Source organism: Myotis daubentonii, chromosome 5 (assembly GCF_963259705.1).
Source record: "Myotis daubentonii chromosome 5, mMyoDau2.1, whole genome shotgun sequence".
NCBI lineage: Eukaryota > Metazoa > Chordata > Mammalia > Chiroptera > Vespertilionidae > Myotis > Myotis daubentonii.
In genome coordinates this window covers 27,273,609-27,301,118 of record NC_081844.1, presented here as the reverse complement: position 1 = coordinate 27,301,118, position 27,510 = coordinate 27,273,609, and the positions used below count along the sequence as shown (strand labels likewise).

The 27,510-nt window shown below is 46.0% G+C and overlaps 1 protein-coding gene across 3 annotated transcripts in view; it reads left to right on the top strand.

The window, feature by feature from the left end:
* The window catches only part of ILF3 (interleukin enhancer binding factor 3), a 33,694-nt gene that overhangs the window by 4,541 nt on the left and 1,643 nt on the right, over positions 1 to 27,510 (top strand). The window contains exons 2-19 of one of the 3 annotated variants that reach the window (XM_059696798.1): positions 12,567 to 12,663; positions 13,525 to 13,754; positions 13,916 to 14,093; positions 17,090 to 17,237; positions 18,628 to 18,719; positions 19,108 to 19,203; positions 19,847 to 19,958; positions 20,381 to 20,478; positions 21,051 to 21,162; positions 21,262 to 21,372; positions 21,710 to 21,909; positions 22,277 to 22,444; positions 22,894 to 23,019; positions 23,125 to 23,301; positions 23,400 to 23,553; positions 23,698 to 23,751; positions 24,178 to 24,238; positions 27,090 to 27,222. In XM_059696798.1, the coding sequence (XP_059552781.1) occupies positions 12,661 to 12,663; positions 13,525 to 13,754; positions 13,916 to 14,093; positions 17,090 to 17,237; positions 18,628 to 18,719; positions 19,108 to 19,203; positions 19,847 to 19,958; positions 20,381 to 20,478; positions 21,051 to 21,162; positions 21,262 to 21,372; positions 21,710 to 21,909; positions 22,277 to 22,444; positions 22,894 to 23,019; positions 23,125 to 23,301; positions 23,400 to 23,553; positions 23,698 to 23,751; positions 24,178 to 24,227 (2,109 nt within the window). In that variant the 5' untranslated portion in view covers positions 12,567 to 12,660 and the 3' untranslated portion in view covers positions 24,228 to 24,238; positions 27,090 to 27,222. Of the gene's footprint in view, positions 1 to 12,566; positions 12,664 to 13,524; positions 13,755 to 13,915; positions 14,094 to 17,089; positions 17,238 to 18,627; positions 18,720 to 19,107; positions 19,204 to 19,846; positions 19,959 to 20,380; positions 20,479 to 21,050; positions 21,163 to 21,261; positions 21,373 to 21,709; positions 21,910 to 22,276; positions 22,445 to 22,893; positions 23,020 to 23,124; positions 23,302 to 23,399; positions 23,554 to 23,697; positions 23,752 to 24,177; positions 25,588 to 27,089; positions 27,450 to 27,510 lie in introns of those variants that run through there. The other 2 variants (XM_059696796.1, XM_059696797.1) reach the window with 2 other exon arrangements.

The following is a 27,510-nucleotide window of genomic DNA, read 5'->3' as shown; positions in this document are numbered from 1 at the left end:
TGATTGGGAATCAAACCCAGCCTTTTGATGTATAGGACCTCACTCTAATCTACTGAGAACACCTGGCCTTTGCCAGACATATTTTCAATACCTGCTTTTTTTCAGATGTTTTAAGAAAGCAGTGTCCAGTGGAAATTTTTCCCTCTTCTCATTGAAAATGTAGCCACCAGTTTTAACAGGAAAATGAGTTTACTATGGGCCTTTTTTTTTTGTGGGAGCCATATACTATCACCAATGATCGTTTAGTCAAAAGTTGACTATATACCCTGGCTGATCTGGCTCAGTTGATTGGAGCTTCTGGTGCACTGAAGGGTCTTCAGTTCAATTCTTGCTCAGTGCATATACCCAAGTTTCAGGTTCGATCACCAATTGGGGTGCCTACTGGAGGCAACTGATCCATGTTTCTCTGTTGTTCATCTCCTCTCTCTCCCTCCACCCCCCCTTCTTCTTCCTCTAAAATCAGTAAAAATATATTCTCACCCAGCCGGTGTGGCTTAGTGATTGAGTGTCAACCCATGAACCAGGAGGACAGGGTTCGATTCCAGAACAGGGCACATGCCTGGGTTGCAGGTTCAATTCCCCATGGGAAGTGTGAAGGGGCAGTCTCTCTCATCATTGGTGTTTCTATCTCTCTCTCTCCTCCTTTCTGAAATCAACAAAAAATATATTTTTAAAAACTCAAATACGTCCTCGTGGGAGGATTTAAAAAAAAAGTTTAACCTGCAATCCGTTTATTAGAATATGTAAATTGTCTCCATATTATTTTTATACTTATAGGTGATTAGTGAAAAGTGGTGCTGTTGGCAGTTTGAGATCCATGATAGTTTTTTTTAATTTAAGTATGTTTTTATTGACTTTAGAGAGAGAGAGAGAGAAAGAAAGATTAACCGGTTGATATCTGTATGCACCCCCACTGGGCACGGAGCCAGCGATCTTTTGGTGCACAGGGTGACACTCAGCCAGCTTAGCCACACTGGCCAGGTTGGTCCATGATGATTTTTATTGAACATTCCAAACAGCCTTCCTTTTACTTATTCATTTTACTTGAGAGAGAGAGACTGTTATTCCCCTTATTTATGCATTCATTGGCTGATTCCTGTATGTGCCCTGACCAGGGATTGAAATCGCAACCTAAGTGTATTGGGATGACACTTGAACCAACAGAGCTATCCAGCCAGGAGAGAGTTCTTCCTTTTTAAAATTGTTCCTCCTTTTTAAAAATTTTTTTGTTTAAATTTTATTTATTTATTGTTAATTCTTACCCAAGGACATTTTTCTATTGATTGTCAGAGAGAGTGGAAGGGAGAGGGAGAGACAGCGAGAAACATAGATGTGAGAGAGACACATCCATTGGTTGCCTCCCACATGCGTCCCAACCAGGGCCAGGGATCAAGCCTGCAACCGAGGTATGTGTCCTTGACTGGAATTAAACCTGGGACCCTTCAGTCCACAGGCAGTGCTCTATCCACTAAGTGAAACCAGCCAGGGCTTTTAAAAAGACTTTTAAATTGATTTTTAGCAAGGGGGGGGGGAGGGGGGCGGGGGGCCCGGGGGATGGGGACATTGATGTGAGTGTGAAACATAGATCAGCTGTCTCCTGCACACTCCTACCAGGGGTCAAGCCAGAATGAAACCGGCAACCTTTCAGTGCATGGGATGACACCGAACCAACTGAGCCACACCATCAGGGCCAACCACAGTAGGACTGTGGTTCAGACTCAAGGATGAGGTCTTATTGGAATAATCTTCCAGGCTACTTGTTTTTCTACTGCTTGCCTTTCAACTAACCTGAGAAGAGTATGTGTGTGTTTAAAAATGAAACTTTGCAAGTTAGCTTCTCAATGGTACATGTAGTGATTTGCAGGTTGACAGTCCCTTGCATTCATAAATTACTAGTAAAGTGTAAAAAAAAAAAAAAGTTTAAACGTCAACAATCTATATATATAATCTATCCTCTATCCTATATAATAAAGATGTAATATGCAAATGGTCATTACGCTATGAAACATAACAACTGACCATGTAACCAGATCACGGATCAGCAGGAGGGTGGGGCAGCGAGCTACAAGCAGGCGGCAGAGAGCTACAGGAGGGGGCAGAGCAGCAAGCTATGAGGGGAGGGGTGGGGGGCAGGGGTAGCTATAGGAGGGTGATGTAGTGGGCGGAGAACTACTGGAGCGTGGCGGTGAGCTACTGGAGCACAAATTCATGCTTAGGGCTAGTCCTATATAATAAAGAATATGCAAATTGACCCTAACAGCAGAATGACTGGGAATCACTGTTCACTATTACACACACTGACCACCAGGGGGCAGACACTCAATGCAGGAGCTGCTCCCTGGTGGTCAGTGCTCTCCCACAGGGGGAGCTCTGCTCAGCCACAAGCCAGGCTGACGGCTGCCAGCACAGCAGTGGTGGTGGGAGCCTCTCCCACCTCCTCAGCAGCGCTAAGGATGTCCGACTGCAGCTAGGCCTGCTCCCCGCTGGCAAGTGGACATCCCCCGAGGGCTCCCGGGCTGGCAGAGGGTTGTCTGACTGCCAGCTTAGGCCCAATCCCCCCGGGGAGCAGGCCTAAGCCATCAGGTCGTCATCCCCCGAGGGGTACCAGACTGAGAGGGCACAGGCCAGGCTGAGGGACCCTCCCGAGTGCACAAATTTTTGTGCACCGGGCCTCTAGTGTGTGTATATATAGATATATGTGGCTAATATGCTAAGTGTCCCTCCCTCCCTCTGTCCTACTGGTTGCTATGACATGCACTGACCACCAGGGGACAGATGCTCAACGTAGGAGCTGCAGTGACTTGGCAGTGGTTCTCAGGTGACGCACCCCAACACCAGAGAGGAGGGAGCCCGATTCCTCACTGGGCTGCACAATTCCACCTTTGGACATGGGTTATGTTGTTGCTGGGGGCACTGTCGGCCCCGAATCTGGTTTACTGCACACTTATGTTTGCGTTCCACACCCTGTGCCACAGCAACTTTGCAGAGTGCCCTCTTGCACTCCGGGGCCCCTTGGGGGATGTCAGACTGCCAGTTTCAGTCCAATCCCTGCAGGCCTGGCTGAGGGACCCCACTCACTCCACAGACACCTTTTGAGCCACAGCGCCACCCCAGGTGTGGCTGGCCAGGGAGGAACTGCGGGAGGTTGGCTGCAGGGCGTGTCCAGCCCATCTTGCTCAGTCCTGCCCTGCCAGACACCTCCTAATTAATTTTCGTTCAGTGTGCACGAATCTGTGCACAAGGACACTTGTATGACAATAATTGGCCCAGTCCCATGGCTCTTAGTAGCACCTAATATTTGTCCTATGGATGACCTGTGCAGAATGCTTGCAGAAGGGGAAAATAGTTGCTCAGTAAACAGGGAGAATTATGAGCTGCCCAGTGAGAGCTCACCCAGTGACCACAGCTTCACAGAGCAGATGTGTGAACTGACAGGAGTGTAGAAAAGGTGAACTGAGTCAATTTTGGTGAAGTTACTTGAGTTGTTTTTTACTTTAAATATGTTTATTGATTTCAGAGAGAGGAAGGGAGAAAGATATAGAAACATCAATGATGAGAGAGAAAATCATCAATGGGCTGCCTCCTGCACTCCCCCTACCGGGGATAGAGCCTGCAACCCAGGCATGTGCCCTGACCTCCTGATTTATGGGTCAACAGTCAACCATGGAGCCACACCGCTGGACTCGAGTTTGTTTTTTAAGGTGTGACACTTCAGCTCTGAAAAACACTTAGGCAGTTTTTCATAAAATTGGCAGGCAACTACCATATAATCCAGCAATTTCACTCCTGTGCATTTATCCCAAAGAAATGAACATATGTGTTCACACAAAAATGAATACACAAATGTTCTTAGCTTTATTTGTGACTAGTATCCCTGTGTATGAATCCATGCACCAGTAGCTCTCTGTAGGTCCTGGCTGCTCCACGCCCACTGCCCAGAGGCTTCTCTGTGGCCCAGAGGCCCATCTGCGGCCGGGCGCTGAACACTTGCCTCATCGCCACAGTGACGAGGGACTGGGAGACTCCAGTGGGGCTGAGAGGACTGGTTGCCACAATCTTGTGGCTATGGGTGCCACCATCTTTGTGATGGAGTGATGGTTAATTTGCATATTCCCCTTTTTATTAGATAGGATAGCCAAGAACTGGAAACCCCACAGATGTCCTTCAGCTGCTAAATGGTTAAACAAACCAAAGTGTGTCCATACCAAGGAATACTACTTAGCAATAAAAAAGAGCCAACTAGCCGAAACCGGTTTGGCTCAGTGGATAGAGCGTCGGCCTGCAGACTGAAAGGTCCCAGGTTCGATTCCGGTCGAGGGCATGTACCTGGATTGCGGGCACATCCCCAGTAGGAGATGTGCAGGAGGCAGCTGATCGATGTTTCTCTCTCATCGATGTTTCTAACTCTCTATCTCTCTCCCTCTCTGTAAAAAATCAATAAAAATATATTTTTAAAAAAAGAGCCAACTATTGATACATACACAACTTGCATGAATTTTGAGGCAGTTGTGCTGCGTGAAACAAGCCTATCCTGAATGTTTACATCTCTACAATTTTGTTTCTATAAAACATTCTTGGAATGCTAAAATTACAGAAAAGTTAAATGAATTAGTTGTTAGGGGTTAGGCATGGGGGCAATTGGAAGGTGAATGTGACTGTACAGGGCAACAGGAGGGATCCTTGTGACAGCAACAGTCTGTATCTGTTTCAGTATGAGTATCGTGGTTATATTGTACTATATAGTTTACAAAATGTTACAACTGGAGGAAACTGGATACAGAGTACACTTAATCTCTTTTTACAATTTCAGGTGAAGTTACAATTTTCTGAAAACAGTTTTCATTAAAAATGAATGTACCCCCTTGCCTACTAAAATAATTGACATTTGAGCGTTAATGTCCTTTGTGAAGGAGTCTTTTTAAAATTTTTCTTCTTTTACTTAAATGTGATTTTACTGATTTCAGAGAGAGAGAGAGAGAGAGAGAGAGAGAGAGAGAGAAACATAAACATCAGTGATGGGAGAGAATCATTGATTGGCTGCCTCCTGCACGTGTCCCTGCCGCCCCTTCATCCCTACCCCCAAATCGAGCCAACTTGGGCATGTGCCTTGAACCTCTTGCTTCATGGGTGGGTGCTCAACCACTGAGCCACACCACCAGCCAGGCATTTTTTTTTTTCCTTAGTGGGAAAAAAACTTTTGGGAGAAGAAATTAAAATGTATGTTACATTTTTTGAAAATCCTCTACGGCTTCCCCATGGGATAGGTGGGCAAGTTGCATCTACCCCCCCCTCCCCCCCCCCCCCAGGTGTGGAAGATTTCCAAAGCTGTTTTCTCCTCTCTCTTTGCTGCCTGGAATGTGTTGGAAAGAGGGTTTGATAATTCTCACTTGGTGTCATGTTAAACTTTCTGCTGTGATTTTACATTTCTCTTGGTTCATCCAAGAATAGTTGAAATTATTCCCGTAATACATTGTATTTGTGGCTTTATAGTTGAAAAGGAATTTTCCCATATTGTCACCTTTAATTCCTACTCTTTGCAACTTTGAGGCAAGTGATTTTTCTGGAGTCCTACAGCTGACAGGAGAACTGAGGTGGATACACACCTGGGGTTTCTGTTTCTAAGACCTGTGGGCTCTTCAGTGTCAGAGGGCCTGGGGTCCTGCTTCTCACAGACCAGTTGGAATTTCTAGAAATATTAAGACTGGAAGGGAGGGGGAAAGACAGAAAGAGTGAAACAGCCATGTGAGAGAGATACATCAATTGGCTGCTTCCCACACATGCCCTGACCAGAGCTGGGGATCCAGCGTGCAACTGAGGTACATGCCCTTACCCGGAATCCAACCCAAGACCCTTCATTCCATGGGCCGATGCTCTATCCACTGATCCAAATTGACTAGGGCGGGCCAACTTTTTATTTTTCCTAGAAAAATGCCTTTTAACCAGATACCATACACCATCTCCATCTTTTCATAAGAAAAAAGATATTTTAGCACTGAAAATAAAGTAAGTTAAGCTTAAAGGATGGCCCTTTACATTGAAAATCTTTATTCCTAACTTTCTACCTTCTATGGACCAATAAAAACACTGTTGCAGACAGAACTTTGCCGATTGCACTAGACTTCAGACTTTTGTTAGACTTAATTTCTCGGAGTGGTGTCCATGCCACATTTTTTGTTTACTTTATTTATTTTAAATCTGTGTTTATTGATTTCTCAGAGAAAGAGGAAGGGAGAGGGAGATAAAAACATCAATGATGAGAGAGAATCATTGATCAGCCGCCTCTTCCATGCTCCCTACAGGGAATCGTGCCTGAAACCCAGGCATGTGCCCTGACCAGGAATTGAACCATGGCCTCCTGGTTCATAGGTTGATGCTCAACCACTGAGCTACAATGGTCAGGCCATGGCCACATTTTAGATTGGTATCTTTTGGATTGCTTTGTTTAAATTATTTATTTATTTATTTATTTATTTATTTATTGGGGTGACATTGGTTAATAAAATTATAGCTTTCAGGTATAACGGTTATATAACACATCACCTATATATTGTATTGTGTGTTCACCACCTGAAGTAAAATTATTTTCCATGTCCTTGATGTGATATTAAACGTTTTAAGGAGTTACTAAAGGACAGCACTTCTGTATTATTTAACCTGACACTCCAGGATAGGATAGCTCCAGAGGTTAGGAAACCAGGAGGAGCTTGCTTGGGTCCTTGTACATTTCAGAATTTAATTCAGTCTCTAGGACCAGCATCTAATTCAGGGCAATTCCCCAGAGTCCTTAGGATACCTGCTAGGTTTTGTGAAATACCGTGGAGGTGGGGTTGTGAGTCCACTCTGGAAGAATGATGGGGCCATACCTGTTAGGCTGTTCCCACGACACCTGCTTATTACACAAACATTTGTTGATCTTCCTGGCCAGTGTGATCAGTGGTTAGAGCGTCACCTCACACACCTAAGGATGGTAGGTTTGATTCCTGGTTGGGGGCAGGGTTGCCTGGGTTGCAGGTTCCATCCCCAGCCCTGCTCTGGGCTTGTGCTGCAGGCAACCAACTGATGTGTCTCTCTCAAATCCATGTCTTTCCCTCCCCCCACCTTCCACTCTCTAGATATAGATGGAAAAGATATCCTCAGGTAAGGATTAACAACAACAAAAACATTTGTTGAATCACACGTGCTGACTTGGGCATGTTTCTTTTCCAATAGCAAATGCCATGAACATCATATTCTAACTAGTGAGAGGTCAGAAAGATGATCATCACATTGTCAGCATGATTTGTGGTTTAAACTTCTGTAACTGCATGCCATAGGTGGTCTGGTTTCAAAAACAAAAGAAAGAAATCTGATTCTATTGTGTTAAAACATCCCAAACTACACAGAGGTCAGGCTTAAAATCCTGATTCTTGCTCTAGCTGGTGTGGCTCAGTTGGAGCATCGTCCCATACACCAAAAGGCGGCTGGTTCAGTTCCTGATCAGGGCACATACCCAGGTTTCAGGTTCCATTCCCGATTGGGGTGCATGCAGAAGCAACCCAATGTCTGTCTCCCTCTCCCTCTCTCCTGGCTCCTTCCCTCTTTCTCTTAAAAAAAAAAAAAAAAAATCCTGATTCTTCACTCCAGTCTTTCCTTCCTTTGGTTTCTTTTTCAGAGAGGTTGGGCTGGTAACAATTAGTTGTCACTTGTGCCTAGGTTTGAATCATAAATGAGGTTGCAGGAACAGCTTTGTGCAGCCTTTCACAGCTTTAGTTTAAAGTTAGATTGGTAGGGGTCTACGATTTTTTTTTTAAAGGTTTCTGCTCATCCAGAAGACCCCTGTGTCCATTAATGAGATGGATTCCCTGGTATTCAAGACCAGAGCAACTGGCTTCTGAGAGGCTATGTTGGGTGACAGATCTGGGCTCACACTGAGACAAGCAACGCCAGTTTTGGGTTTTTTTTTTTAATGCATTTTATTGATTTTTTACAGAGAGGAAGAGAGAGGGATAGAGAGTTAGAAACATGGATGAGAGAGAAACACCGATCAGCTGCCTCCTGCACACCCCCCACTGGGATTGTGCCCACAACCAAGGTACATGCCCTTGACCGGAATCAAACCTGGGACCTTTCAGTCCACAGGGGGATGCTCTATCCACTGAGCCAAACCGGTTAGGGCTACTCCAGTTTTTAAATATTTGTTTTAGTTCTGGTAATTAGTACTTTTACTTTCTTTGTCCATGTGAATCACTTTGTCCAACTGAATCAGGAGGCATCACCACCAAGGCCTGGTCTAAAGGAGGAGGGCCAGGGATGAAGGGACTGCAGATGGGCCAAACTTGGCGGTCAGAGCCAGCCATAGCCCAGTGAATCCCCTCAGAGGAGGATCAAATGACACAGCCTGTTGAAGCAGAGGCACACCCAGGTTCTTGAGTTTTAAACGGTGAGGTGAATACAGCAGAGGGGTGCATTTGGGGGTAGGTGTCGAGTGGCACTTTCCGTGGGCTTATATTTTGACACAATGAATATCTTGTTCCCCAGTGGGAAAAGGGGAGTTTTAGGCTGCTTACCTCAGTTCGTCACCTGACATTATTAGTAGTTTTTAGAGTATGGAGTTGGAATGTAGGCATATCTGGTGGTGGCCAATCATTATTACTTAATTTTGTATTGGTTTTGAGAGAGAATCATCCATGTGAGAGAAACATAGATCAGCTATCTCCTGCATGCCCCTGACCAGGAATTGAATTAGCAACCTTTTTCTGCACAGGACAGCGCCCATCCAACTGAGCCACACCAGCCAAGGCTATTACTAATTCTTTAAGTTATCATTATGGATTCATGGATTTTTATAAATGCAGTGTGCTTAATGAATTTTAGTTATGTATTTGAAAATTTTTATTATGAAAAATTTAAACATACACAAAAGGTGACAGTTTTATGGTGAATGCCTACCTGTATATGCACCCTAGATTCTGTCATTGATATTTGACTGTTTCGCATATCTGTCCATCAATCTGTTCGGTTCATCCTTCAGCCTACTTTATTTTTATGGTGCACTTCAAAGTAAGCAGAAAGTTGAACTCTTTCTTGTAATACATTTTTTTAAATATATTTTTATTTATTTCAGAGAGGAAGGGAGAGGGAAAGAGATAGAAACGTCAGTGATGAGAGGGAATCATTGATTGGCTGCCTCCTGCACACCCCATGCTGGGGATCGAGCCTGCAACCCAGGCACGTGCCCTTGACTAGAATTGAACCTGAGACCCTTCAGTCAGTCCGCAGGCTGACACTCTATCCACTGTACCAAACCAGCCAGGGCTTCCCTTGTAATATTAACCAGAGTCCAGTATTTATGTACAGTCCTTTTTTTTTCTTTTGAAGTAATGCACAGGTCTTTTTTGTATATATTTTTATTGATTTCAGAGAGAAAGGGAGAGGGAGAGAGAGAGACATCAATGATGAGAGAGAATTATTGATCAGCTGCCTCCTACGCCCCACACTGGGGATTTGAGCCCGCAACCCAGGCATGTGCCCTGACCGGGAATCGAACCCTGACATCTTGGTTCATAGGTTGATGCTGAGCCACACCGGCCGGGCCACACGTCTTGAATATACCATTGAGTGAACTCTAACCACTGCATTCACTCAACCCGTACCAAGATGTAGACCATGACCAACACACCCAGAAAGTGCCCTAGGGCCCCTTTCCAGGTGTTCCTTGAAACCATTCCCCAGAAGCAACAGCTGTTCAGAATTTTTTCTCATTTATTAGTATTACCTGTTCTAGAACTTCATATAGGAAACTATTTATTTATTGATACTCAGTTGCCCCAAATGTAGCCAGTCAGAGCCCTTACCAGTCAGCTCCTTGTTCTTTGGACAAGACTGCATCAATCTCTTAAGCAGTTTCTAACACTGCAGCTTGACCTAGGCCCACCCAAGTGCAGTTCCTGTATCAGGTGCTGAATCAGCCACTTCTCCCAGGAGCTCCTTTTAAATAGGTTTTAGACAATATCAATCCTACAAAAGCCCTGGATAAAAAGGTCAGCCATCTGGAAACTTGGTTAGAAACTTTATTTTTTGAAAACTGTTATTTTTAAAGTGTCTACATTTGGTATTTGTGTTGGAGGAGGGATATGAGATGAGTAGATGGTGTAGGTATACAGTGAAGTATTTGCTCCTGAGCCTCATCAGGTTTAAGAGTCTCATGCTCTACCGACTGAGCTAGCCGGGCACCCATGCCTCATCGGGTTTAGAGGGAGGGAGTTTGTCCTTCAGGGTTTGCTAGCTGGCCAAGTCCAAGTGAACGGGACTTTCAGGCCGTGTCCAACACTGTCCCAGCAGCTAGCCTGTGGCCTCGCATGAAGAAGGTGCACACTGAATACATGTTGAACAAATATGCTTTTAAACACCAGCCTTTATCAGATTGATGAAGCTACAACACAGATATGGCTAGGAGTGGTGGTTTTTTAACACGGGTCCTTACCATTAAGCTATGATTTGTTTCTTGGTAGTTTAGAATTAGTTTTCTGAGCTTTGGTTTGATTTTCAGATTACCTGCCATGGCTGCACTTTTGTAAGACTGCTTATGCATTTTTAAAAAAAAACATGGAAATTTTTAAACATGCACAAATGAATTCCAATATACCCATCCCCTAGCGTCAACAGTTATCAACATTTTGCAGTCTTCTTTTATCCTCTGCCTCATTGGAGTATTTAAGAGCAAATATCAGGCATGTACTTTCAACCATAAAATTTTCTCAATGTATATCTAATAGGTAAAAACATTCTTTTCAAACACAACCACAATATCATTTGTCCCTAACTGAATAGTGATCATTCATTATTACTACAGGATGCAATTTTGCATGCATATCACTTAGCTCTAGGCTTCCACAGCAGCATGGTGGTGTAGATCCAGCTTCACGCTTTCCTTGGGTTGACATACTCACTTCACAATTGTCCTGCAGTGAGGGAGGGGTTGCTTCCTTTTCGCAGGTATAGAAGGAAGCTCCAAAGAAATCTCAAGACCACACGGATAGTGGCTGGGCAAGCAGGGTTCAGGCCCACGTCTGTGCAGAAGCTCCCACTTGGTAGTGACCGAGTGGCTCATCGAGGGCCCATGCATAGCCAGAAGTTGAGTCCAGGGAGTGGTCATTCACTCCTCCCATTCCTACTTGTGCCTTACCATGAAGCCTGTGAACCCCACCTGGCATTTGCTGCAGGGGCATTTGGCCTCCTTAGATTTTCAAGTTATTTGGAACCTTAAAATTTTTTTCTTTAGCCCTAGCTGGTTTGGCTCAGTGGATAGAGCGTCGGCCCTGGGACTAAAGGGTCCTGGGTTCAGTTCTAGGCAAGGACACGTACCTCGGTTGCAGGCTCAATCCCCGGCCCTGGTCGGGCCATGTGCAGGAGGCAATCAACCAATCAGTGTGTGTCTCTCACATCAATATTTCTCTCTCTGTCTCTCCCACTCCCTCTACTCTAATGAAAAAATATCCTCAGGTGAGAATTAACAAAATGAAACAAAAAAAACCTACAAATAAACTGAATTAAAAGTGATTTAAAACATTTTTTTCTTTAAATAGTATAAAGTTTGGATTGTATCCTCCCTTTTTAAAAAAATTATTTTAGAGAGAGGGAGAGGGAGAAACATCAGTCAGTTGCCTTCCATACCTGAAACCTAGGTGTGTGTGCTGACCAGGAATTGAACTTGAAACCCTTGGGTGCACTGGATGACGCTCCAACCAACTGAGCCACAGTAGCCAAGGCGTGGAACCTTTACATTTTCAGTTCTGTTACTAGGTAACCCTAAAACATTGTGGGAATTCTTGTTTTGGCCAATCATGTTGACATTTATCTTAAAATGTCATCATGATGAGCCTGCTGCCCTGGCTAGTGACTGGCTTAGATCGACAGAGCTAGCTGTTAGGTGGTTGTATGCAAAGGGTATATTTATCTGTTCCATGTTGTGCTGATGGGTTTTTTGTTGTTGTTTACTCATTTGGGAGATTTCTGTGTGGACCAGAATGTTTACACAGAGTGGGGGTTGAGTAGGTTGTAGTCAAAATTGTAATTATAGCTGTGCTTGTCCTGAAGACTTCTGTTGTGCGTTTCAGTTGTCTCAGCCTCTCCAAGGATGAACCCACAGGTGTGTTTTGTGGTGCAGTGGTCACATCTGCCTGGTGTTTCAGAAGGTTCTTGCCTTTCCAGTTTATAGGATCTTTTTAGAGCCCTGTCACTTGCTTCTTCCATTTCTTCATTACCCTTAAGGACCAGAATCCATCTTTTCCTTTATATTTGTAAAAATTGGCATACTTTATATAAGAAATGATGAAAGAAGATAGAAGAAGTAAAAATCATCTGAGTGTGGGCCTGAAGTGAGATTTTGCTTCTAGAAACCAGCTCTTTTCATTTTTAGGGAACTTTATAATTAATTAGTTGTTTGTACCTTGGCTTAGCGGTGGTTACTTGAAAATAAAGATGTGTCCTGCTGTGTTAATGGGGCTTATTAATGAGTCAGCACTGCTGTCCTCTAAAATTCATTCATCTATGAAATTTGAAACTAAAAAGATTTTCTGATTTTATAGATAGCTGAAGTATTGATAACACCAAGGAAATCTGTCACAATTTGAAAATATAAGCAAAATTTGATTTCCAGACACTACAGAAAAAGAAGTAAAAATGGTAAGAAACTTTTTCTTTAATCATAGGTACTATTTCTTCATACATGTACAGATGTTTGTAGTATTGCCTCAATATATTTGATTCTGTTTTTCATTTAACTTGAATTCTACTACATGGTGTAACAATTCAAATAATATAGAAATATAAGTGACCCCTTCCCCCACTGTCTAGAGAAAGAACAACTGTTATGTCTAGTTGTCCTTTTCCTAGTGTTCATATACAGGGATGGGCAAAAATGGGTTTACAGTTGTATGTGAAACACAGTTTATTCTTGTATTGTTATTTATTAATTATTGTATTATTAATTTGTATTACAACTATAAACCTACTTTTGTCCACCCCTGTACAGTAATCCCCCCATCCGTGGCTTTGCTTTGCTTACCCCTTGTCAACCGCAGCCCAAATATTATATGGAAAATTCCAGAAGTAAGCAATTCAGATTCACCTCACTTCATCAAATAGGCATTGTGTCATCATCACCTCACAAGAAGACAAGGAAGGATGAGTACAGTACAGTGAGATATTTTCAGAGAGAGAGAAATACCACATTTACATAACCTTTATTGCAGTATATTGTTAAATTATTTTATTCATTGTTAATCTCTTACTGTGCCAAATTTATAAATTACACTTTATCATAGGTATGTATGCACAGGGAAAAAACAGTATATAGAGGGTTTAGTACTATCCGTAGTTTCAGACATCACTGGGGGTCTTGGAATGTATCCTCTGTGGAGAAGGGGGGACTACTATAGTCTTATTTTCACACAAATGATAAAGCATAGTTATGCAGCCTGAAAGGTAAGTGGTGTGTTGCTTGGTCTCTTCACATTGGTTTTAACTGAATTTTCACATTTCCAGCGTCCATTGCGAATTTTTGTGAATGATGATCGCCACGTGATGGCAAAGCATTCTTCTGTTTATCCAACCCAAGAGGAACTGGAGGCAGTCCAGAACATGGTGTCCCACACAGAGCGGGCTCTCAAAGCTGTGTCTGATTGGATTGATGAGCAGGAGAAAGGCAGCAGTGAACATGCCGAGTCCGAGAACTTGGACGTGCCCCAAGAGGATGAGAGCAAAGAAGGGGCCGGGTAAGTTTGAGGTTTTGTTGTGGTTTTTTTGTTTGTTTTTCTTCTTTCTAGGGAGACTGACTAGTCTAGAGTTGAGCATTTCCTTTCTGAAGAAACTCCAGCCTTTCTGGGTTCTGGCCAGACTGAATCCCTCACATAGCATGCATTGATCTGTCCTTCAGGGAGCAAAAGACGGAGCATATGACCAGAACCCTGCGGGGTGTAATGCGTGTTGGCCTTGTGGCAAAGGGCCTCCTGCTCAAAGGGGACTTGGACCTGGAGCTGGTGCTGCTATGCAAGGAGAAACCCACAACTGCCCTCCTGGACAAGGTGGCTGACAACCTGGCCATCCAGCTCGCTGTGAGTGTGACCACATCCACTGGGTGGGGCAGAGGAAGAGATGCCCAACTGTGACATGTGCCAAAAGACATACTCTACACCCACCCTTATACCTGCTGTGCTTGCACCTCAATAGGGAAAGGACTGGGTGCTGCAGAGCCACTTAGGATCTGAGGACAATGGCTGGGTGACTGCAGTGGTGCCCAGATACTGGCTTCGAGGAAGGACCCAGTACCTACCATATACTAGGCTGCACTTTTCTAGGGCCTCAGTAGGCTTAAATTTCACATCCAGACTCAATTGGATGGCTGGGTGGGGGGATGGATGAATAGATAGTATAATTAACACTTTCCCTCTGATCTAAAGTTTGACATCATCAAAACCTTTTTAAAAATCAGATCCTATTTTTTCCTTAATCCTCACCTCAGGGCATGGTTTTGATTTTTAGAGAGAGAGGAAAAGGGAGACAAACACCAGTTGGTTGCCTCCCCGCATGTGTCCCTACAGGGGATGGAACCCACAACTTACAAATGACTAGGAAACAAACCCACAATCATTTGGTATAGAAGGTAACACTCCAACCAACCGAGCCACCCTCCCAGGGCCAGGCATACATTTTACATGTGTCATTTCATCTTCACAATGCTCCTTGTAGATAGGGCTTTATCAACAAGGTATTTGGGAAGAGTAACAGACACCGGCACCCCTAGCTGCTGATTTCTGGGGCTTCAGAACCTCCACACATCACTGCAACCAGCTGCCTCCTGGATTTAATGACAGGATTAGCAAAAACAAAAGAAGTAAAACTCATTCCTTAGAAATACCATTCACTTTTATATATGTATTTTATTGATTTTTTACAGAGAGGAAGGGAGAGAGATAGAGAGTTAGAAACATCGATGAGAGAGAAACATTGATCAGCTGCCTCCTGCACATCTCCCACTGGGGATATGCCGCAACCAAGGTACATGCCCTTGACCGGAATCAAACCCGGGACCCTTCAGTCCGTAGGCCAACACTTATCCACTGAGCCAAACCGGTTTCGGCACCATTCACTTTTTTAAAAAAATTCTTACTTGAGGATATGCTTATTGATTGGGGGTGGGAGGGCGCATTGATGTGAGAGGGAACATCAGTTGGTTGCATTCTGTCCCTTGTGACTGACAATCTGGGATTCAGGACAAAGGGCAGAATTGAAATGTGAAGCTAATGCACTACAATAGGTAATTCTGGGGTGCTATTTAAGATGAAACCCTAGCTTTTCTGTTTTAATAGTAAGTAATTTTAAGTTAATTTTATCCTTGTCTATTAAAAGCATATTAATTGAAGAAAATTAAGCTGATGAAAATGTTTCTGAAGGAAGGACTTTTTTTTTAAATTTCTTACTGGTGTTTTAGAGGGTGGGGGGAGAGAGAGACATCAATGTGAAAGGGAAACGTTGATGTGAACCAGCTTTACCTTCAGTGCATGGGATGATGGTCAACCAACTGAGCAGAAAGACAACTTTTTTTATATATAAAGAGTGGGTTTTAGAGAAAGATGCAAATAAACTACATTTTTATCTATTTAGATTGGTGGGTTGTGGCTTTTTTGTGTGTGTTTTTTGTTGTTTAAAACAACACAGATATATTATCTTTCCGTTCTGGAGGTTAGAAGTCCTGTGTAGGTCTCTGTGGGCCAAAATCAGGCTGTAGAGGAGAAACTATCCTGTTCATTCAGGTTGTTGACATAATTCAGTTCCTTGTAGTGGTAGGACTAAGTTTCTTGCCTTCTTGCTGGTTGGGTTAGCCGACGGTCATTCCCAGCACCTACAGGCCACTGCTGTATTCCATTACTGAGGCTTCCCTCATCTTCAAAGCCAGAAACCTTGGGTGGAATCACTTTCATACTTCAAGTCTGCTCCTCCTCCTGTCTCATCTCCAGATGAATGGGTTTGTTGTTGTTTTGGTTTTGACGGGCAAACTTGCACACACACCCAGGAGATATATGGTAGTTTCTGGGGACAGTTTTGGTTGTCACAGTGTGGAGAGTAGAGTGCTACTGACATCTGTTGGGCAGGGGGTGGCGGGATGCTGCTCCTCACCCTACAGTGCACAAGGCAGGCCCTCTCAGAATGATCGGCCTGAAGGCCAGTGCTGCGGAGGAGCAAAACCCCCAGTTTAGATTTTTGGAAGTACGGTTGTCTTCCCTCCATTTGAAACTTATTTTGTTTCCCTTTAAAAAATAATAAAAGCTTGACTTCCCTTCATCAAGGCATGTAAACTGGTATTAAAAAAAAACAGAAGTCAGACCATTGTGACCATCCTTATAGACATGCATTTGCAGTGAGTACGTGCTTTAATATGCACCACATGACAAACTATTTTACTGCACATCATTTTCACTCCACACATTGGTGGCTGCTCATCCTGGTGTGGAAATAGCAGTTCCTAGATGCTCACTTTGTGCTGTGTGCTGAGCTTTCCATCCAGAGTCCAGTTTAAGCCTCCTGCAGCCTTGTGGTGTAGATCATGTCATTAAGTCCATTTTACAAATTAGAAGCCACAGTGTTTTGGGAGTTTTTTAAGACTTATTAATTGATTTTTTTAGAGAGAGAGAAACATCAATGTGCCCTGACCCAGGAATCGACTCAGCAACCTTTCAGTGCACAGGACAACGCCCAACCAACAGAATCACACCTGCCAGGGCTAGAAATAAGAGTCATAATGAGATTAAGTGATTTGTCTAAAGTCACGCAACTAGCAAATGTCAAAAGGAGGATTCATGCTCTCAGGCCCTAAACTCTTGCATGTTGCATTATGAAGCTTCCTATGAAAAATGACATCTTTGTCTATGAAGTACTGGAAAATAGCCATAGACCTTGCCAATTAGAGGGAGGTCCTGACCCCCTAGATGAAGGGCCTGTTGTCCATCACACCCCAAGATATTGGCCTGTTTTCTGCAACAACCAGTGGGGCTAACTAGAAGTGTGGATTCCCTTGAGAAAGTATTTTGAAAATTGCATTTTCTTTTTTTAGGCTGTTACAGAAGATAAGTACGAAATACTCCAATCTGTCGATGATGCTGCGATAGTGATAAAAAATACAAAAGAGCCTCCATTGTCCCTGACTATCCACCTGACATCCCCCGTTGTCAGAGAAGAAATGGAGAAAGTATTAGCTGGAGGTAGGGAGGCTGAGAAGGCCAGCAGGACTTTGGAAACTTGGTGTTCCCTCACTACTCAAATGTGCTATTCAGTTTTAGACTTGGTTGATAAAAGGATACTGGTGTAGCTTTGCCCACTTTTACTCTGAGATCACATCTCCTGTTTTGGTACTGGGGAGTTTGATCAAACAGTTGCACTAAAAGTGAGTAGCACTTTTCAGAGGATTGCACCATTTTGGTTTGTCTTAATCCTTGAATGCTGTCATCAGTGTTACAGTTGGCTTTTCTATTGAGCCATTCTCTTGTGTGGCCTTGAAAAAGTATGTCCAGGGTGATGTTACAGTTTTTTTAAATTATGGGAGACAACCATATGGCTTCTGCGTAAACATCATGATGGAGTTGTACTAGCAGCTTGTGGTGCAGCAGAACTGAGGGCTTCTTCAGTTGTCTTCCTTCCATTGGCTGCTTTGATCAGCTCAGTAATCGAAATGCAAAGAACTGATACAAAGTGAAATGCAAAGAGCTGATACAAAGTTAAATAGTTGTGTGATTTTTTTCAAAAAACAAAAGATCAGACACTAATAATGCTTTCACAACTCAGAGTCCTCCCAGGGCTTCCCTCTTGTGTGAATTTTTTTTAATCACAAACATCACACCACAAATTAAGGGAACAGGCCTTATCCAAACCCCTGATACACACACAGCAGAACTACAAACACACCAGTTTTGCTGCAGCATGGGCTCACACTTAGCACCCTTGTTGCTGTTCTTTGATTACCTTTGGTTCTGATACCCGAATCCAACTACCAAAGCCCTTTTAGTTTATCAGTTTAGGGAAGCTGGACCTTTGACCAACAGGACTCTCTCTGTCAAGGGCTGGGGCTAGGGCAGTCCTGCCTGGTGGGTGGAGGTGGTCCCCTTTGCGGCAGATGCCTTGGGATGGCTGTTGTGGGAAGCAGAGAGGGAGTTCATTTCGACTCCCCCCACCACTGTTTTGTTTTTGTTTTTTTTGTAGGGTTTTTTTGTGTGTGTGGTTTTTTTTCTCTATTGAAAATTTTAATACAGCTAATTTATTGGGAGATACCGGGGAGGAAGCATGGTAACAGTCTATTAGAAGATAGGATCCACCTATCTATTCCCTCCCCTATGGGATTATTCCTTGTAGAGTAACTTCCCACTTGTATTTTCCTTTTTGTTTTTGTTTTTTTTTTGGAGGGGCCTCCAATTTTTGCAGTTTCCTCTCTGGGCAGAGTTGACACACTCAGGCTTCTCCTTCCCTGGTCCAGGGTAGAGATGACTTGAGATTCTGGGAACCTCCACTGCTCATTAGGAAGCTGCCACATCCCCTTTCCACCTGACAGAAACCCCTTGGTCAAACTGTGCCTTGTCTTCTTATTCCATCCATGAATAGAAACGCTATCAGTCAACGACCCCCCGGACGTCCTGGACAGGCAGAAATGCCTTGCTGCCTTGGCGTCCCTCCGACACGCCAAGTGGTTCCAGGTTTGCATTTTGTTCTTCTATTTGTCTTTTGGTAGAGAATTCCTAAGTTTTAACGTGGCTAACTTGCACTGTAAAGTTTCAGTAATGTTGACCAGTGCCGTGCAGAGTTTAGCACCTGCAGGCATGCAGTTGCTAATGCAGCACGCATAAACCAATTGACAATCCCCCAAGGAGGCTTGTGACTGAGTAGGTGGGTTGCTGCTGCTTTGTGCCAAGAGTAACATTATTATCGTCCACACAGTGGCATCACTGCCAACCACACACTTGATGGTTGTGAATGTTCATCCTTTACCCTGGACAAAGTAGCACCCTGACACTTGTGTTGTTGATGTTTGCCTTGTGTTCTGGTAGGTGCCTTGTGTAAAGAGCCTGTGCTTTGTTCCTCTAGGCCAGAGCCAATGGGCTGAAGTCTTGTGTTATTGTCATCCGGGTCCTGAGGGACCTGTGCACCCGAGTGCCCACCTGGGGTCCTCTAAGAGGATGGGTAAGGCACCTTCTAGCTATGGCCACCTGGGGATTGTGTACCAGGGACCTTCTTCCATAGCCCAGGAATATCTTCTGGTATCTGGGCTAGAGTGGCCCTTTGGGGTATGGCTGATGTGTCCCCATCCTAGCTGCTTGTTTAGCAACTGCTGTATGCCACATTCTGGGTGGAAGGTGAAAGTGAGACCAGGACCCCCATCACTGTTGAGGAGGTACACAGCTTAGCCTAGGGAGGGTGCTAGCACAAACTGTGACATGCTCGGCTCCATGATGAAGCCTTTGTGGCTACTCTTGGCCAGCAGTCAGCAAATGGGCCTACAGGCCAATTCTGGCCAGCTGCCTGTTTTACAGCACATACTTAAGGATGTTTTTATAATTTTAAATATAAGTACCTACAAAATAGCTTTAACTTGGCCTCATGGCCAATGTGGCTGAAAAGATTGAATGTCTGGCCCTTTAAGGAAAAGTTGGCTGAGCCCTGATCTACGTGTCCTATCTTTGGCTTAGCCCTGACTTGTGAACTTGAATGGCTGTGACTTTCCATGCCAACCCCTCCTCACATATACACAGTGACAGCTCCTCAAGCATTGGCCAACCACCCCCACCCCCCCGGACATGGGCTAACTATCCCTCTTGCCTTTCAGCCCCTTGAGCTTCTCTGTGAAAAGTCCATCGGCACAGCCAACAGACCCATGGGTGCTGGCGAGGCCCTGCGGAGAGTGCTGGAGTGCCTGGCGTCAGGCATCGTGATGCCAGGTTGGGGCCTTGTGCTTTGCAAGTTACAGGAAAAGGACAGGGATCAAGGCCCTGAGGCCACTTCCTGGCGGGTCCCCTGACCGGGTTAGGGCAGCAGCAGCTCCATGTCCCCATAGGGCTAAAGCATGTGACTACCCTCTTGCACCATCATATCCAGCCCTGTGCCGGCTCCGCAGCTGTGACTCAGGGCGGATCCGGGGCACTGGTGACCCACTCCCATGTGAGCTCCTTGCTCTGAGACACATGTGGATTATTTCTCTCGTGGGCTGGATGCTGAGTGGGTCACCGAGCTCAGCGTGTTTTCCAGAGCTGGGTGTGGATGGGGCGCGGGGGGTAACGCATCTGGTTCCCTCAGCCAGTACAACTCTTCCGAGACACTAAAGGATAATCCTCTGCATATCTTCCTTGTTTCCTGCCTTCAGATGGTTCTGGCATTTATGACCCTTGTGAAAAAGAAGCCACTGATGCTATTGGGCATCTAGACAGACAGCAACGGGAAGATATCACACAGAGTGCGCAGGTATAGTCATCGCCATTGCCACCGTGAGCCCTTACCCAGTCTGTAATCACTGGCTTCTAGTTCCATTACTGGGTATTCTCAGGGTCGCCACTGGACAGTAGGCTCAGGTTGGGACTGAAGGCGAAGGGATTGTGCCTGATACAGGGCGCCCCAATCTGGGCTGCTTCTTTCCCCTGGTGCCACGCGTGGTTGTAGCCTGCTCCTCAGCCTGCTCGAGTGTTGTTTTCAGACACCGAGTTCAGTGGGGAGATGTATTTGCTATTTAGATTTTTCCAGGGGTCCTTCCCTTGCAGGCCCACCACGTGGCTCCGTGTGGCAACCAGTCCCCAGATTGGGGTCTCCTGTATTCCTCTTGAGGCGGGTGGTCACAGGCTGGCCTTCCCCCACAGCAAGGCTGGGTCCTGGAAGTCAGGCCCTCCCCTGGCTGTTGGGGGACCCCTTGCTATTTTAGGGGAGACCATTAGCAACCCCTCAGCTCCTGCCCCTTCCAGAAGGCATTAGCAAGCGTACACACCTTGGCCAGGCACACAGGGCGGCTGAGTCAGGTTCCTGTTCCTCTTCCCCTTTTCCAGCATGCTCTGCGACTTGCTGCCTTTGGACAGCTGCATAAAGTCCTGGGTATGGACCCTCTGCCTTCTAAGATGCCCAAGAAACCAAAGAATGAAAACCCAGTGGACTACACGGGTAAGTCTGCCAAGGGTTCCAGGTTGGGCAGCGGTCTTGTGAGTCCCTCAAGGAGCACCAGACTAGTCTCTTAACTACTTCTGTCCTGATCTCTTTCAGTTCAAATCCCCCCCAGTACCACCTACGCCATTACACCAATGAAACGCCCAATGGAGGAGGATGGAGAGGAAAAGTCTCCCAGCAAAAAGAAGAAGAAGATTCAGAAGAAAGGTACAGGCATTTGTTCCTAGGCCTTTTTTTATCCTCCATCTGTCTCCATTTAAGGTTAACCACAACGTAGGGAGATACCTGAATTTTTTCACACATGTTTAAGACGTCTTTAAAATGGTTAAATATATCATATGGGTACAGAAGACAAGTGCGGGGGGGGCGGGATGTGCCCCTACTGGTGACCCCAGCAGTGGCGTGTACCTGGGAACAGCATAGGCAAGGCCTTGTAGCTGCCCAGTCTATCATATCCCGTTACAAAAGCCCGTATCAGAAGTGATCCCCTCCCCGGTTCAGAACTGACTGATGTTCCAGAGTGACGGTGGTGGTCTTTCTCTAGAGGAGAAGGCAGAGCCTCCCCAGGCCATGAATGCCCTGATGAGGCTGAACCAGCTGAAACCCGGGCTGCAGTACAAACTGGTTTCCCAGGCGGGGCCGGTCCATGCCCCCATCTTCACCATGTCTGTGGAAGTGGATGGCAGCTCATTCGAGGCCTCCGGACCATCCAAAAAGACTGCCAAGCTGCATGTGGCTGTGAAGGTACGGTAGCTGGTGGCATTAGCCAACGTACGCTTTTCCTTTAGACAGCAAAAGCACTTTGTTCGTCTAGGATTTTTTCATACCTGTCGTCTCCTATTTAAGTCCTAGCTGCAAACACTATGAGGCTTAGGGAGGGTATACAAACAATGAAATGGTTAGGTTTTTTAATGTTCGTCAGATCACATGTGGCAAGAATGCCTTTGTCAGCATGCTGACAGGCAGAAGGTGTCCACACATGGTTGGGCATGTGGAGAGCTAAAGGAAGCAACACCCTGCAAATTGCTGGGTTCCACCTTCGGAGCTTCTGATTTAGAGTCCCAGTGCTGAGCCCCATCCCTCACAGGGGCCTTGCGGGTCTCCCTCCCAGGTGTTACAGGACATGGGCTTGCCTACCGGTGCTGAAGGCAGAGACTCCAGTAAGGGGGAGGACTCGGCTGAGGAAACTGAGGCCAAGCCAGCTGTCATGGCCCCTCCACCTGTGGTAGAAGCCGCTTCCACCCCCACTGCTGCCTTTACTGCGGATCCCACTACCGAGGTGAGCCCATGGTGGGCGCTGGATAGCACAACAGAGTGGTGCAGGCAGCCTTGTGTCTGTGAACCTGGATGGTTGCTGGTCCTCATCATTTTCTCGCAAAGGAGTCACCTTCCAGTCTGGGAACCTATAGGGGGAACTGGATGTGAGCCTTTGAGCTATTACCCAGAAGGCTTTGCTGATGTTGACCTAGCACTCAGGGATGTACTGGGGTGACCTCAGTCAATGATAGGCCATTTCCCAGAAGAAGAGGGTGCAGGTGGAGGTCATCTTATTGCTGGGAAGCTCACAGGTGATTTTCAGAGGCGAGGGTGGTGTGGGACAGCAGGGTACATGGAGTGGAGGGCTGTGATGCAGTAGTGGCTATACAGCACGTGTTGGACAGCCCTTGGCTGAGTGTGTTGGGTTTGTGTGGTGTTTTTTTTTCCTTTTTCCCTGAGAACATAAAACAGCAGGGGCCGATTCTGACCAAGCATGGCAAGAACCCCGTCATGGAACTTAATGAGAAGAGGCGTGGCCTCAAGTATGAGCTCATCTCAGAGACTGGTGGCAGCCATGACAAGCGCTTTGTGATGGAGGTGAGTGATCCTGGAGCAGTTCCTGTGGAGGCCTGGAATCTTTGGAGAGTCCCCTTGCCCAGTGGGAGGTTTTGGATCACCCCTGACACATGTCTGTTCTTTCAGGTTGAGGTAGATGGACAGAAGTTTCAAGGTGCTGGCTCAAATAAAAAGGTGGCAAAAGCACATGCTGCCCTTGCTGCGCTAGAAAAGCTATTCCCTGATGCCCCTCTCTCCCTGGAAGCCAATAAGAAGAAGAGAGCACCTGTGCCTGTCAGAGGTGGACTGAAATTTGCTGCTAAGGTAACAACTGGCTGCCCCACAATCTCTTTAGCTTGACATGAATTCTTCTGTGATCTGAAAATGATGCAAATGTAACTTGTCTGTTCTTTCCTGTCCAGCCACATAACCCTGGTTTTGGCATGGGAGGCCCCATGCACAACGAAGTGCCCCCACCCCCAAACCTTCGAGGGCGGGGAAGAGGAGGGAGCATCCGTGGTCGGGGTAGAGGAAGAGGATTTGGTGGCGCCAACCATGGAAACTACATGAATGCTGGTGAGGAACCTTGTCCCATACCCGTGGGCCTGTCTTGCTCTCTCGGGTGTGTGGGGTCCCTAGGGTTGAGCTGAGATGCTGGGAGAGGCAGATGCAGAAGGAGACCCGCCTCCAGCCCTGATAACCCTGTCGGTTCCTTTCTAGGCGCTGGGTATGGCAGCTATGGGTATGGAGGCAACTCAGCAACAGCTGGCTACAGTAAGTGTGTATTTCTCTTGGTCTGAGTTTGGGAAGAAGCTGCAGTGTAGCTCCCATGCCTGAGTTAGGTCAGGGTGGCCCACACCCATCCTTGGTGATTAGATCAGGTGGTCCTCAAGGCCCCCACCCTCCCCATCCTGCAAAAGTGTGATTTACTCTGTAAATGTTAACACACACACTGTATGACTTGAAAGTACCTTAAAAGTAAAAAATTTTAAATTTCTCTGCTTTAAGCCATGTGAACGAAGCACCAATCTGTGAATATACTTTTCCTGACAATGCACAGCTCTTGTCTTGAGAAGGAGCCTTCATTGGGGGGTTACAGGAGCAGAGAAATCTAAAACATGAATTTCAAATGTGGCGCTCTGTGCCATTTTTCAAAAGAATTCTAATTTTTTTTCTCTGCTCTGTCTCCCCCTTTTGTAGGTGACTTTTTCACAGACTGCTACGGCTATCATGATTTTGGGTCTTCCTAGAGCATCTAAAAGTATTGCACACAAAATCAACTTTTTACTCCAATTTTCTCGAACTCCAAAACCTAAAGTGTCCGTGCTGTGCCCCTGTGCTTCACTGGGTTTCTCAACCGTGGCTTGTCACCGCAGCTTGTCTGAAACTCTTAGCCTGCAGAATTTAAGACAATGGCAGTTTTTATCGTGATTTGCCTTTGAACTTGGTCATATTGAAGTTAACAATAAGTGGAAAACAATTTTCAGAGAATGCATTTTTTGTGCAGAATTGCACAGAATTCTAGAGCCAGCGTTGGTCAGCATCAAGGCAAAAGCCCACCTTTGCTTTTTATGGAAAGCATTACTTTATTTAAGAGACAGATAATGATGCATTTTAATCTACCTTTGTCTTAATTTACAGCAGGTTTTGTATGAATTTTTAACCTTTTAACAAATTCCCAAATCTGGTTGATGCCTTTGATAGTGCTGAAAACTATTTCACCACATCTGAATCCAGAGCAACCGACTTTTTTTTCTTTTCTTTTCTTTTCTTTCTTTTTTTTTTTTTTTAATAAGCATGTAAAACAATGGGAACATTGGGGAATTGTATATTGTGCAAAGTTAACCTTTCCTGCCTCTTGTAAATGCTCTGGTGGGTGATGGGGAATGCGACATTCTGTGGCTGGTTTAGCTAGAGGTGAACTCTCAAAGGTATCAAAACTGTGCTTCCATCATTTAGTGCAAGAAATAGACAGGCTTAAGGGATCAATAATGCAGAATTTTGCAAGTCTTGATTACAGTTGCAAATGAATGGAATTCTAGAATTTTCTTAAATGGAGTTTTAAAAATAATCAGGCGGAAAGAGCCTAATATGTAGCTCAATTCTCCAGTGAAAATTTTACCTCAGTACGGCCTGCACTGCTGGGCGCTCAGCTGCGACAAGCCCTAGAAGCTTCCACCCTTCTTACCTTAACGTACAGGCTTGAGGTTGTGGCTTCTCCCTGTGTGGAGAGGCACACAGAGGCGGTCCGGCTCTTTACTCAGGCCCCCATTTCCTGGTGGGAGTCCCTGGAAACAAATCTGGTTTTATCTCTAGTCAGCAGTTCTTTTTTGCAGCAAAGCCTGCCTCTGTGTTGACTTGCAAGATTTTGCGTTTATTCAGGCAAAAACTGGTCAAAACGGTTACTGCATAATTTGTTCCCAGAGGTTTGAAACATACAGTGAAACTTTTTAAAACTTTGCATGATGTATTTTTTTTTTTTTAGAAAGTTATTGTTTGAGAATAATGTCTTTTTATACCAGGAAATAGTTATCCTGAATGACGTTGAAAACTTCCCCTCTCCTTTTTTTTTTTTTTTTAATCAATACATGTTAAAGTAACAAGCCCTAACTACTTGGCGTCTTCATTCATTCCTGTGCTTGTGGAGGGGTGAGGAGGCAGGCACTCAGTGTAGCCCGAGGGTCAGCTGATGTGGCAGAGCTCTAAAGAGGGGATTTGAAGAGGACCTCCTGTCCTGGCCTCCTTGTGTTTGCTCTCTTGCATTGTGGGACACATCCTTGTCCTTGGCGTTGTGATGGGGGTGTTGGTATAGGGTGGAGACTGCCCGCCTGAAGAAAATAAACCCATAGCAGAGATCAGTTCTATCCAAATTACTGTTCAAACAACCCAAGGCACACCACTGTGGGGTGCACATCTTCAGTGGGTGGAAGGCTGGTGAGGACTCCCAAATTCACCCAAAAGACGAGAGACCCTTACATGGAACGGGACAGATTGCGTGGCAGCGTCCCCTCCCTCCTACCTACACTGGGCATAGCCAGGCTGACCACGCACCAGCCTCAACCATCTGTGGACAGAGGCAGAACTAACCAGCAAAGGCACACCCAGGCCTACCTGCTCTAGGAACCCAGGAGCTCCACTGCCCCTGCGGGAGCACTGGACACTGCCCAGCCAGATGGACAGCAACCCACAGCACCCATCTTCTCCCTGTTCCCCATGCCTTAGCTGACCCATCTCCCACAGGTCCACTTGAGAGTCTTTTGGGAGCCATATCTTGACAAACAGTGTTCTGGGGGGTCCTTGCCTAATGACCAGAATTGGGGGAGCTCTCTGTGACATTCTCTGCCCTTGAGCCTGAGAATGTGGCGGCTTGCTGCACGCTTGTCCTGCTGCTCAGTCCTGCCTGAGCCCAGCAGCTGTGCTGGGAACAACGAGGTGCCCTCTGGGGGACCACTTGGATCTTCTGATCCCAGCCTTAGCCTTCTTTCCCCTGGAGGCTGTGGAATTGCTCCTAAGGCATGTGTTCGCATAAGACCCATCGGAGGCGTCCCAGGACATTTGGCTTAAGTGTCCACGCCTGGTTCTTCTGGAACTAGGTCAGAGCAGTTGGTCTTCTAAGGATGACACCAATGTCAGGGACCTCGTTAAGAGCATTTCCGAGGGTCACCCAAGCCTGTGACTGCCAAGCCTCTTCCCAGCACAGCAGGGGAGGGCTGGTTGCTTCTCTGGGCTTTGCTTTTCCTGTCATCGTTGGGGACATCTGGGTAGCAGTCAGCTAGTTGTGAATGTCATCCTGCACTCGGAGCCCATCTCATTGTAACGTTGACATCCGCTGCAAAAGCTGCTCTCAGCGTGCTGCCGTGCCGCTGCTTGGCAAAGATCCATTGTCATCAGCTAATGGGTGAGTGGAGCTGAAGGCTGGGCCAGCCCAGACCAGGCTGCTTTAGGGACTGGAGCTGCTCCTCCTTGCTCTCCTGCCTCTCACTCTGCCCCCACCTGAGCAGCAGGCTCCTGGGTCAGCCTTCAGGACCCACAGCTTCGACCTTCCCTCCCTACCCCTCTGTTCCCACTCCATTAACCTGAGCCTCCACCTGACTGGATGCCTTCCTGTTTAGGTCAGTTCTACAGCAATGGAGGGCATTCTGGGAATGCTGGCAGTGGCGGCGGCGGGGGCGGTGGTGGCTCCTCCGGCTACGGCTCCTACTACCAAGGTGACAACTACAGCTCCCCAGTGCCCCCGAAACATGCCGGGAAGAAACAGCCACACGGGGGCCAGCAGAAACCCTCCTACGGCTCAGGCTACCAGCCCCACCCAGGCCAGCAGCAGTCCTACAACCAGAGCCAGTACAGCAACTATGGCCCCCCGCAGGGCAAGCAGAAAGGCTATAGTCACGGCCAAGGCAACTACTACTCCAACTCCTACAGCTCCCCCGGGGGCGGGGGCGGCTCCGACTACAGCTACGAGAGCAAATTCAGTGAGTTGGCATCCGGTCCCCCAAAAGCTCAACACTGTCCCACCTCTGGCTGGGGGCTGGA